The following is a 12,601-nucleotide window of genomic DNA, read 5'->3' as shown; positions in this document are numbered from 1 at the left end:
GGATAATGTGGATGAGATGCTGCAATTTAAATTTGCATGCACAAGAGGTGAAGACTGAAGCCACCTCATTAGTTTCGCTATTTCCTGAGTCTGTATCTTCACGTTGGACGTTGGATATTCGCCTGTGCAACAACAGCGCAAGTTTCCACTGTCTGTGTCCCGCTGGCTTTAGCCTGGTGCAGGGAACTGCATTCCAAAGCCCCGCCAAGTATGCTGCTTAGGGACATCAATAAACTACCCTTGTAGTGATTGACATATACATCCATCTTCCACAGAAGCAGCTAGCTTCTCTCGATGTGGAGGAGCAGCAGCTCTACACTGAGCTCCTATCGTGTGACTAAGCCCCTCACCCTATCTCTAAAGGAGCGCCCAGCCACCCTGCGGAGGAAATTCATTTCAGCCGCTTGTATCTGCGATCTCATCCTTCCAGTCATTAAACAGAGCTCATGACCATAGCTGAGTGGAGGAACGTAGATTGATGGTAAATCGAGAGCTTCACCTTACGGCTCAACTCCCTCTTCACCAATACAGCGACCGCATCACTGCCGACGCTGCACCAATCCACCTGTCAATCTCACGCTCCATCCTCCCCTCACTCGAGAACAAGACCCCGAGATACTTGAACTCCTCCACAAGCCACCTTTTTCCGGTCGAGAACCATGGCCACCATCGGACTTGGAGGAGCTGATCCTCATCTCAGCCTCTTCACACTCGACTGCAAACAGCCTTAGTGCACATTGCAGGTCCTGGTTCGATGGAGCCAACAGGACAACATCATCTACAAACAGCAGAGACGAGATCCTGCGGTCCCCAAACCGGACCCCCTCCGGCCCCTGACTGCGCCTAGAAATTCTGTCCATAATTACAATGAACAGAACCGGTGACAGGGGCGGCCCTGGCGGAATCCAACATGCACCGGGAACAGGTCTGACTTACTGTCGCCAATGAACACAGCTCCTGCTCCAGTCGTACAGGGACCAGACAGCCCTTAGCAAAAGAGCCCAGACCCCAAACTCTCAGAACGCCCCCCACAGGACACCACGAGGGACACGGTCGAATGCCTTCTCCAAGTCCACAAAGCACATGTGAACCCTCGAGCACCCGATGGAGAGTGTAGAGCTGGTCCAGTGTTCCACGACCGGGACGAAATCCACACTGCTCCTCCTGGATCCGAGTTTAGACCCTACTTTACTCACAGCTGTACATTTGTGGCTCTTAATGATTGTGGTAAAGTAACAGTGACTTTCAGGGTGAAAAAAGCGCATTACTTGTCGATTAGACTAAGGTCGACTTGAATGAGACGAGTAACTTCAACACTGAGTCCAGCTCCATTTCCCAGTCTATTCCGGTCCTCCTTTTGCTACCTCCACGTGACAGACAGTCCACCAGAAAAAGTTACACAATGCACTTTAACACAGATAAGACACAAATAAACCTTACTCGACTTGTGAAGCTTGTTTTAACATTTTTATTATGATGTATTGCTTCTCTCTTACTACCAAGAAATAAAAACACTTACGCTCTACAGTGGCATGACAATAAAGCATTAAAATTCAGATACATACAGTATATTTACAGATATTCAGAATACAACAGACTTTCCTAAAATGAAAGGAATAGATAGTAGTATTTGATCACACAATTCAGGCTTCAAACTGTACATAACTAGAGGGAAAAAAATTGAAAATACTGCTTTTGTGGTAAGGGCACATGTAATTTTTCCTTCTTAGACTTAAACTTAGACAAACTTTATTGATCCACAAGAGAAATTATTTGGACTCAGTAACTCACACATCACAATAGAATATAATAACAAAGAGTAAAAACTATATGTAAATGTACAAGTCAAAATAAAATAGACAAATAAGTTATATATATATAAAAAATCAGTTATACAAGAGGTCATAAAGAAGACAAAAGTGCAAAAATGATATGATTGACAGATTGATCTGTTACATAAGGGCGAGTTGTTGTACAGTTGTAGGGAGTATTATCTGTTACATAAGGTGAGTTGTTGTACAGTTGTAGGGAGTATTATCTGTTACATAAGGGCGGGTTGTTGTACAGTTGTAGGGAGTATTATCTGTTACATAAGGGCGGGTTGTTGTACAGTTGTAGGGAGTATTATCTGTTACATAAAGGTGAGTTGTCATACAGTTGTAGGGAGTATTATCTGTTACATAAGCATGAGTTGCTGTACAGTTGTAGGGAGAATTATCTGTTGCATAAGTGTGAGTTGTTGTACAGTTGTAGGGAGTATTATCTGTTACATAAGGATGAGTTGTACTTTTGTAGGGAGTATTATCTGTTACATAAGCATGAGTTGTACAGTTGTAGGGAGTATTATCTGTTACATAAGCATGAGTTGTTGTACAGTTGTAGGGAGTATTATCTGTTACATAAGGATGAGTTGTACTTTTGTAGGGAGTATTATCTGTTACATAAGCATGAGTTGTTGTACAGTTGTAGGGAGTATTATCTGTTGCATAAGTGTGAGTTGCTGTACAGTTGTAGGGAGTATTATCTGTGGATCCCTATAGTTCATGATTCAAGTCCACAGTTACAGTCCGTTTCATCTTCATTTTAAAACGTGACACTTTAGATCCATTTGCATTGCACTGCGCAATAAAACGTCTTTTCAGGAGTACTTTAAATTGACGTTTAGTATTTGCAATTTTTATTTGTGATCAACTCTTTTTTATATTTTATAAAATCAGAGACCAGGAACCGGTTCTAGTAAAAACTACAGAAGAGAGAAAAACAGACTGTTAACGTCACATATGAACAGTTCTTCAGATAAACTATAACATAAACAACAGAACAGAACAAGTTTAACAAACTCTCCATCTCACTCCAAATCGCTAAATCCATTCAATTCTTCATCTTCGGTGTCACTTCTACGGAAGCCGAGAGGGGTCACAACAAACGCAAACGCTGCAACAAATACAACAAAAAGCCACAACACAACAAAAAGCCATAACACACCAAAAAAAGCCACAACAGAAATGACCGCGGGACTCTATTTTAATGTAAATGCCGCAACAAATACAAACGCCACAACACAAACGCAAATGCTGCAACACATTAAAATGCAGCAACACATTAAAAAGCCACAACGGAAGTGACCGCGGGACTCTATTTTCCGATGGACCTTTACTTTTCAAGTTGTAGTTCTTCTTCTTCATTTGCCACTTGATCGGTTCATCGGAAAATAGAGTCCCGCGGTCACTTCCGTTGTGGCTTTTTAGATGTGTTGTGGCTTTTTAATGTGTTGTGGCATTCGCGTTTGTGTTGTGGCATTTGTATCTGTTGCAGCGTTTTCATTAAAATAGAGTCCCGCGGTCATTTCCGTTGTGACTTTTTAATGTGTTGTGGCTTTTTAATGTGTTGTGGCATTTGCGTTTGTGTTGTGACGTTTGTATTTGTTGCAGCGTTTTCATTAAAATAGAGTCCCGCGGTCATTTCCGTTGTGGCTTTTTGATGTGTTGTGGCTTTCTAATGTGTTGTGGCTTTTTAATGTGTTGTGTTGTTTGTATTTGTTGTGGCGTTTTCATTAAAATTGAGTCCCATGGTCATTTCCGTTGTGGCTTTTTGATGTGTTGTGGCTTTTTAATGTGTTGTGACTTTTTAATATGTTGTGGTGTTTGTATTTGTTGCGGCGTTTTCATTAAAATAGAGTCTCGCGGTCATTTCCGTTGTGGCTTTTTGATGTGTTGTGGCTTTTTGATGTGTTGTGGCTTTTTAATATGTTGTGGCATTTGCGTTTGAGTTGTAACATTTGTATTTGTTGTGGCGTTTTCATTAAAATAGAGTTCCGCGGTCATTTCTGTTGTTGCTTTTTAATGTGTTGTGGCTTTTTAATGTGTTGTGGCTTTTTGTTGTGTTGTCACATTTGTATTTGTGGCAGCGTTTGCGTTTGTTGTGACCCCTCTCAGCTTCCGTACACTTCTGCACGACCTCCGGAGCTAAACGGAGCGCCGCTTCCTATTTCCTCCTCGGCTTTTCTGAATCCTGACAGGATGGTTTCGGTGTCACTGAAGTCCAGGCTTTGTCCATCCATCCGGTGACTTCAGGAAAGTCGCATGGTGCATCCTCCTGGTTCTCTATGTTCTCCATCCCCGCTTTCCGTCAGTCCCTCACAAGTTTCTCGCTCACTCCAAACTTAGTTTTTCTGCGGCTCGATTACCGTTATTTTTTTGGCTGCACATTTCACTACTTGTAGCAGGACAGCGGCTTTTTCTGCAGGAGACATGCGCAGTAGAACCAAGTGAGAGTGGTACAGGAGGAACAGATGAGGACACACAAGTCTAGAGCGCCCTCTTGTGGCTGTCAGTGTGAAAATTTTAATATATAAGTCGCACCGGAGTATAAGTCACAGGAAACACTCAAACCATGAAAAAAAGTGGCACTTATAGTCCGAAAAATACAGTACTCTGATTGGATCGTCTATCATGTTTCTGCAGGTGTTCAGTATTCTCAGTTTTCTGTGAGTGAATATGAGTAGAAATATTCTTTGTCACGCTGAGTTTAACATTTTCTTTGTCGTCACTGCTGCAGGGACGTGATGGTGGAGTACAGAACAGTTTGACTTGCACTTTCTTCGGTCTGACACTTGGGGGCGCTGCTGCTGCTGCTGCTCTCGGTAAAATTCACTTCAGAGTACTCGGTTTCCACCTGATGACACAAAGAATGGAATTATAACTCCAGTGATACAAAGACTAAATGTCACTAATATGCTTTATTTACATTTTATTCTAATTACAGTAGTTAAATATGTATGATCTTGCATGTCAAATATAAACGTGTCATATCTGTAAAATTTGAAATCAGAATTAAAGATGCGCTATGTAACTTTTCTCAAGGAGCATCTGCCACCTGTTGGTCTCATTAATATGTATTTTCGTTGCCTAGAATGTTCCACAGTATGGCATTGTTTACCTTTCCATCTATTATATTACATTTTGATAACTTTTTCGATAAATTCCAGTCAGGCTTCTGCAGTCTGAAGGTCTCAGCTGATATTGTGATGTCTCTGGACTCTGGCTGGACTCTGGTCTCTGTACAGTGTTGGTTTTGTTAGACCTCACATCGGCTTAGACCACAAAATGTTTCTGCATCGTTTGCACAGAGACTTTGGAATCAGTGGGAAAGTCCTACACTGGTTTTCCGTTCTCAATAATGTCGTGTCTGAAGTGTCACTGTTGACCTATGGAGTCCTGCAAGGGTCAATCCTGGGGCCACTTCTTTTTCTGACGTATATTTTTCCATTTGGTCAAATCGTGACTCATTTCAAGCATAAGTCGTATCATTTGTACACTGAGGTCAAACAATTGTATTGTTATTTTAAAGAAACAGAGATGGACAGGCTAAAACCCTTCTGCAGTGCTTCTCTTATATAAAAAAAAAAACCTTCTGAAAACGTCTTGCAACTTATGATGGAAAAACAGAAACTCTTATTTTAGTGTCAGATCACGGAGCCCCTCAGTTCCCTAAATCTGGGAGTGTTGTTGGACAACTCAATGTCTTTGGAGGGTCACTGCAGCCAGACTGGTGCCACCTAGTGCCTCCACTCAATTTCATTTCTCTCCAGAGACTAGGTCAGGAATCAGAATACACTAGATGGTTTGCAAGAACCCTGGAAGTGTGAGTTCGGGCACCAGCCAATCAGCGAAGTGACAGACATTCTGTGTTGTCAACAATTCCCGAGATCGAGGATTTAAAGCCAGAACAAAGAGAATGTTTGGTGAATTTCATCAAGGAGAAAAACGTTATTGTTCTTCTTCATACAGGATTTGGGAAAAGCTTAATATACCAGTTAGCCCCGTTAGTGGCGCATTACATACGTCACGACCAAACAGCAGTGATTGGTTAAATGATAAAAAGTACCTGCCTACTGTCGAGTGAGTGAATCCTAATGCTGTGAGGTCAGACGGTTTCTACGAAGTGAAACTGGCTAATGAATCAGGCTAAGTCACTGCAGTCAAGTGGTTAAAAACTATTTTTATCAGCTACAGAAAATCACAAAAATGAGACCAATGTTTTCAAATGCTGATCTTGATTGGCCACTTTTTTTATTTCATCTCATTTAGATTTTTATAATTCTCTTCTCTTTACATCCACTCTTAAGCAGATACAACATCTACAAAATACTGCAAGGTTTTTAACAGGAGCTAAAAGGCAAACACACATCACACCGATTTTATCTTCACTGCACTGGCTTCCTGTTATGTTCTGTGTTGGTTTTAAATCATGATTTTAATCTTACACAGCTCTAACTAGACCGACGCTCCAGTACATCAGTGACATACTACGACCCTACACCTCAGGTCAGGGCCTGTTGATGACCCCAAAAACCCACTTGAAAACATGGGGGACCAATCCTTTCAGGCTGTGGCCCCCAAATAATGGAACGCCTTGTCCCCGGCCCTCTGTGAGACAGAATCTACTGATTCTTTTAAAAAGCAGCTCAAAACACAACTATTTAGACAAGTTTTTGGTTGACTGTGTCTGTAATTCCTCTGTTCTTGTACATGTTGTTTATTGCACTTTGTGATTTTCCGTGAAAGGTGATCTACAAATAAAGTCTTACTTACTATATATTCATTTACAGTGTTGGGGGAGTAACAGATTACATGTACCAGAGTTATGTAATCAGAGTACAAATTATGAGTAACTGTATTCAGTTACAGTTACTGTTTCAGTGAGTGGTAATTAGATTACATTTATTTATAGCCCATTTTGGGCTATATATATATATATATATATATATATATATATATATATATTATATATATATATATATATATATATTATATATATATATATATATATATATATAAACTAGATCTAAACCAGGTCTAAAACCAGGACTAAACCAGGACTAAACCAGGTCTAAACCAGGACTAAATCCTGCTGTGTGGACCGTGTTTCCTCTTCTTCTATCAATAATATTTTTAATTTGGTTCAGTAAAGTCTGGACTTTTTTATTTTCTTTTATCAGACAAAACATTTTATGTGAAGATTTCCTCGTCTTTGCTTCTCTACAGCAAATCAAGTAATCCAAAGTATTCAGATTACATTACTCTTCTTAAGTAATTTAATGGATTATGTTACAAACTACATTTTGGGGTGTGTAATCTGTAATCTGTAGGGGATTACATTTTAAAAGTCACCTTCCCAACACTGTTCATTTACAGGTGTGTTCTGTCTCTGAACTACAGCTTGAGTGATGTATTCTCACTGAGAGAAGCTCTGACCTGTAACTTCTCCAGCGGTTTGTCTCCGGAGATTCAACTTGTCAAAAGAACAGAAACCCAGAAACTAATCGATACCAACACAACAGAAACTAGATACAAGTTTACTCATCTGAGCAGGTGCTGATACTAAAAAAAAGTCTCGGTCACAGGACAGAAATGGGGGCTGACTCATCCTCACCTTTTTTTTTTAGAGTTTCATACTGCACTGTGGGACATTTCAAGATAAATTTTGTAAATGTTGTATATGTGTTAAAGAGTGGACCCCTGGAATAATTGTACAGAACAAAAATTAAACTGTGCACTTCTGTTCCACTTTAAAAAGAAGTTTAAATATTTAACTCTGGGCAGATACATGAAGTATGATACTCAGTTTGTGCTGTATTACTTTACTGTACTGTACTGTTTGTGCTGTAGTACTTTAGTGTACTGTTACTGTTCAGTTTGTACTGTAGTATTTTGCTGTACTGTTACTGTTTTAGTTTGTACTGTACTACTTTACTGTACTGTACTGTACTGTTTGTGCTGTAGTACTTTACTGTATTGTTTTAGTTTGTGCTGTAGTACTTTAGTGTACTGTTTAGCTTGTGCTGTAGTACTTGGCTGTACTGTTACTGTTTTAGTTAGTACTGTAGTACTTTGCTGTACTGTTTTATTTTGTACTGTAGTACTTTAGTGTACTGTTTTAGTTTGTACTGTAGTACTTTACTGTACTGTACTGTTTTAGTTTGTGCTGTAGTACTTTACTGTACTGTTATTGTTTAGTTTGTACTGTAGTACTTTACTGTACTGTTTAGTTTGTACTGTAGTACTTTACTGCACTTCCTCTTGCCCACACTCACTCACCTCACGCTGTGTTAAATATATTTATGTACAAATATATTGACCTGTGGCTGAAATAAATGAATCTGTCAATCAAAATCAGAGCAATACCATCTCCATGGAGACGAGATGAGCATTTACTATAAAAGTTTACCTAGAAATAACTAGTACATTCTGAGTCTTATAAAAATTCTGAGTAAATTTCCAAACATGAGACTTCCTCTTAGCAGATTCTCTTGTTCCTGTTTTTGTTTCTTCTTGGTGATGGTTGGTCAGTCTCCTACACAGAGTTTACAGAAGTGACTTAGTTTGCATCTAACCTGGGGCTGGTTTTGTGGTTCGTCCTCAGATAACAGACTGTAGACCGGAGCTGCTTCTCTGTTCCCATCTGCGACCTCCTCGTACAGGTGGTTTCTCTGAAAAAGCATAAACACTGTTATTTTTATTTTATTTAAGGTTGTGCAAAACTGCAGTTCAGGAATATACTTTAAAAAGTCTATGTGACACTGTTTTCTGATCTATTTTATAATGTCATTCACACATTTTTAACACTAAACCCTGCAGAGTTCTTCAGTCAAAATGTAAAAAAAAAAATGTAGTTGTTAACTTGAAAACTACACAAGGCGGTACAGAGCATTTGGGCGTTGATGTTAATAGAATAAAAGGAAACTCGAACGTGTGAATGAAAGAAACCACATCTCGATGTTTGTTTCTAAGGAAGTAACAAGATTAAAACACGGCTTAAAGCTCACAAGAGTCCATTTTGTGTAATATAAGATCATTAAATGGCGACAATTAAGTCTTGTTTAAGATTAGGAAGTCAAATGATTATTTAAAGCCTTTTTTGTTTTGTTTTTTCATAAAGTGAAATTAAATACAAAATCTGCAACGCTCAGACCTAACTATTTATTTTTTCTTGTTTCCTTTTCTTGAGAGCGCAAGAGACATTCAGCAAATTATCTCAGACGGGAAGATACAAAAGACACAAAATGATAATAAAATAAAAAGGTATTAAGGGTGTAAGGGTGCATGTATTCGTGCTGAACTGCTTCGGTACGAGATGTTGGATTCGATGCAGGGTTTTGTTCGGTGTCTACAAGTGCAGCTACAAGGAGGCTCTGCACTTTAATATTCACGTGGGAACTCATCCGTGATTGGGGCAGTGTTTCCCACAGCTTTTGAGGCCACGTTTACATGATGAGGGTCTGAACAGAAGATGCAAAAGTGGCGTTGCGTCTTCACTTTTTACTCTGCGTTTAGACGAGCGTTTTTGGGAGGAAATCTGCGTGTATACGGTGACGCAAACATGTCTGGAATTCAATTGGGTTGGGATTCTGCGTACTGTATATTTGTGACATAAACGTGTACGCGACCTGAGCACATCTGACCAGAGTTTTGCATCTCGGGCAGTGTAAACCAGGGGTGTCAGACTCATTTTGGTCCGGGGGTCGTATCCAACCTACTTTGATCCCAAAGTGTCCGGATCAGAAAACTCATGGCATATAAACCCCAAAAATAACAAGTTCAAATATTTGTGCAGAGAAACACAAATCTATTACAGAAATCTTTTAAAATTGATTATAATATTATGAACAACCTGAAACTTTAAGAAAAATGCAATTTCAACACAAAGTTTAAACAGAACTTGTATGCAAATAGGAGTAATAAGTCAGTAATAAGTCAATTTTTCTTGGGAAATTCTGCACTCAGTGTCCACTTTTCTCATGTTGGACATTTTTCTGATGAGGGTGTCACGGTCAACAGTCAAAACGATCGTCCTTTAAGAGCGTTTGGAAAGAGACAAGTCTTCATTTGTGCTGCTCTGGTGGGAGGAGCCACGTACAGAGACGCGGCTGTGCTAAACACCACAGAAAATTAACGGTATTTCAATAGAAAATATAATTAAACTATTTTAGTAGAAAATCAGTCGAGGGCCAGATTAAAGGTCTTGGAGGGCCAGATCTGGCCTCCGGGCCGTATGTTTGACAGTCTCGATGTAGACGGAAACACTATGGTGGAGTGTGTTCAACTATTCCACTCTGGAGGATGGTTTCAGATTTTTGTGTTTTTAAGCCCCAAAAACACCATCACCGTCTAAACCAGGGGTGGGCAAACTTTTTGGCTCGGGGGCCACATAGGGTTCTAAAATTTGACTGGAGGGCCGAACAGAAGACGGGACATGACGTGTTCAGGGCCTGGCTCCATTGCACTCGTATTTACCCTCATGTAGGACGTATTCTGTACTACGCGCTGCAACTTTTAGACATGTAAGATCCAGAACTCATGAAAAGTAAAATGAGGTCTGCCCCACTGCAAACCAAAAGCAAACATGTGCACTTACACAGTGCTCATGCTAACCCACTGCCTACCCAAAACTTCGACTTCTCTAATACATTGAGTTTGAAATGTATGACTGTGTTTTACACAGATTTAAAGTGGAAACAGTGCAGCCTTATGTCTTGAACACTTCTACCTCATTCATGGTCCGAATACACCGCCCGAAACGACTCCTGTCAATACTTTCCCATAAAGCATTGCGGCCAACAGAAGCCGCGGCACCTCAATGTATATATAGTGCGCCATCTACCGGGAAACGCCGGAAATGCAAGAAAGATAAAACAGCAGTAAGGTTTATTTATTATAATTTGGTCAAGTCCTGTGGGTCAGTTTGAATGGCTGCATAAGGTCACCGGGCACTAAATAACTGGATATATAGTATTGCTGCTTGTAGTTCCCTCCAGTTGACGTAGTGTCACTCACTGGAACTTCAGCAGAAAAAATCCCATGGGCCGAGACAAGATTTTTCTCATAGAGGCAATGTAATCACAAACTGCTCGTGTTCGTCTGACGGGGACCTACAGCTTTCAAAAATATCGGATTTGTTGGCGATTTTTACCTATTTTTAGATCATAAACTTTTTCTCGGTCAAAATCCTTCAGTTGTCTTAAAAAAGCGCTTTATATTCGTTAGCTCCGGCTCTGCTCTAGCTCCTCTCGCTCTGATTGGTCAAAACGATCACGTGATACACGAGCCCGCGCTCCGTGCGTTTGGTCGCGTGCATTCGCGTGTGCCCGTGGGAGAAAAGAGCACTACTGCGCATGCTCGGTCGGCCCACAGCCACCGGAAGTACCTAGCCATGCTAGGCTAATCTGGGATCACGCGCCATTGAGCTCTGCACATTGATATGAATGCTCGGCCATTTTGGAATCTGGGGGACTAGGCACTGGCTCGTATGGCTATTCCATCCACGTATATCACAGATGTTCTCACCTTTCTAATTCACTCACATATAAAAGGTTAATGTCTAACTTATCAGACACTGCAACACAAAGTTACTGTAATGACTTTGCTCTATATGTCATGTTTCATATGGTGACATACTGCAGCACTGAAGCTTAATTTGTACACATTTACACCAGAATTGGGACAGTCTTATGTCTTGAACACTTCTACCTCATTCATGGTCCGAATACACCGCCTGAAAATGACTCCTGTCAATACTTTCCCATAAAGCATTGCGGCCAACAGAAGCCGCCGCACCTCAATGTATATATAGTGCGCCATCTACTGAGAAACGCCGGAAATGCAGGAAAAATAAAACATTAACAAGGTTTATTATTATTATTTATTCAAGTTCGGCGAGCCGGATTAAAAGGTTTAAAGGGCCTGCATATGGCCCCCGGGCCATAGTTTGCCCATCCCTGGTCTAAACAAAAGACACTTCTGATAAAATATTTTGCGTTCTCGTGTAAACAGGCCTTTAGTTTGGGCGGCACCTTGAAAACAATTGCCCCTCGCCTTGACTACGTCCCTCCAAACCACGTGAATCCTCGCAAAACTACGGCTGTCTTACTGTACTTACTGCAGAGAATGTGGACAAGTTGTTTTTTCTGGCCAAAAATCTTAAGTTCGAGTAAAAGTTCATGCTGGAACTGTTCGTGCTGCACTTTTAAACAAAATAATATTTCAAACATTTGTTGCTTATTTGAGAATATTTTATTGAACTTATTAGTTTACCAAGCAGCACGTTGCATTTATTTTATTTTCCCATTTGTATAAAGTTAAAGCGAATTGTTGGTTTAATAAAAACACAAATGGTTTTGCATTTTGTTCTCATACTGTATGGAAAATGAACCGAACTGTGACCTCAAAAATAAAGTACTTACTGAACCGTGACTTTCTGTGTTCTGTTACACCCTTAAAAAGACTAATATAATTCTTACATAAATTAGACAAATTTTTTAACATCTGAAAAGACTCACCTCTGGTATTTCAGCGAACTCAATCGACTCTGGAGATTTGGGATGTAAAAAAAAAACAAAAAAAACAAAAAACACAATAATTAGATCAGATATTTTTCAGATATAACTGATTTTCATTTCAATTTTAAAAAGTACAAATTTCCATCTTCCTCTTAACAAATGGCCTTGTTCCTGAGTTTTATTTTGCTATTATAATAATATTTGGGGTCAGCCTTATCATCAGAAGAGCCTCTAGTCAGAAAATCCATGTTCAGGTCGTGTTAC

The 12,601-nt window shown here is 39.9% G+C and overlaps 1 protein-coding gene across 1 annotated transcript in view; it reads right to left on the bottom strand.

Moving 5' to 3' along the window:
- Nucleotides 1-1,453: 1,453 nt before the first annotated feature.
- The window catches only part of LOC129409887 (putative uncharacterized protein DDB_G0285119), a 32,134-nt gene continuing 20,986 nt past the window's right edge, over nucleotides 1,454-12,601 (bottom strand). Inside the window, exons 4-6 of the mRNA XM_055156805.1 lie at nucleotides 12,338-12,366; nucleotides 8,396-8,491; nucleotides 1,454-4,674 (exon numbers count right to left, since the gene is read on the bottom strand). Of these exons, the coding sequence (XP_055012780.1) occupies nucleotides 4,546-4,674; nucleotides 8,396-8,491; nucleotides 12,338-12,366 (254 nt within the window). The 3' untranslated portion in view covers nucleotides 1,454-4,545. The remainder of the gene's footprint in view (nucleotides 4,675-8,395; nucleotides 8,492-12,337; nucleotides 12,367-12,601) is intronic.

Source organism: Boleophthalmus pectinirostris, unplaced genomic scaffold, assembly GCF_026225935.1.
Source record: "Boleophthalmus pectinirostris isolate CB_2022bp ecotype Guang Dong unplaced genomic scaffold, ASM2622593v1 HiC_scaffold_20, whole genome shotgun sequence".
Classification (NCBI taxonomy): Eukaryota; Metazoa; Chordata; class Actinopteri; order Gobiiformes; family Gobiidae; genus Boleophthalmus; species Boleophthalmus pectinirostris.
Note: the sequence above shows the minus strand (reverse complement) of the source record. Positions and strands in the feature narration are given on the sequence as shown.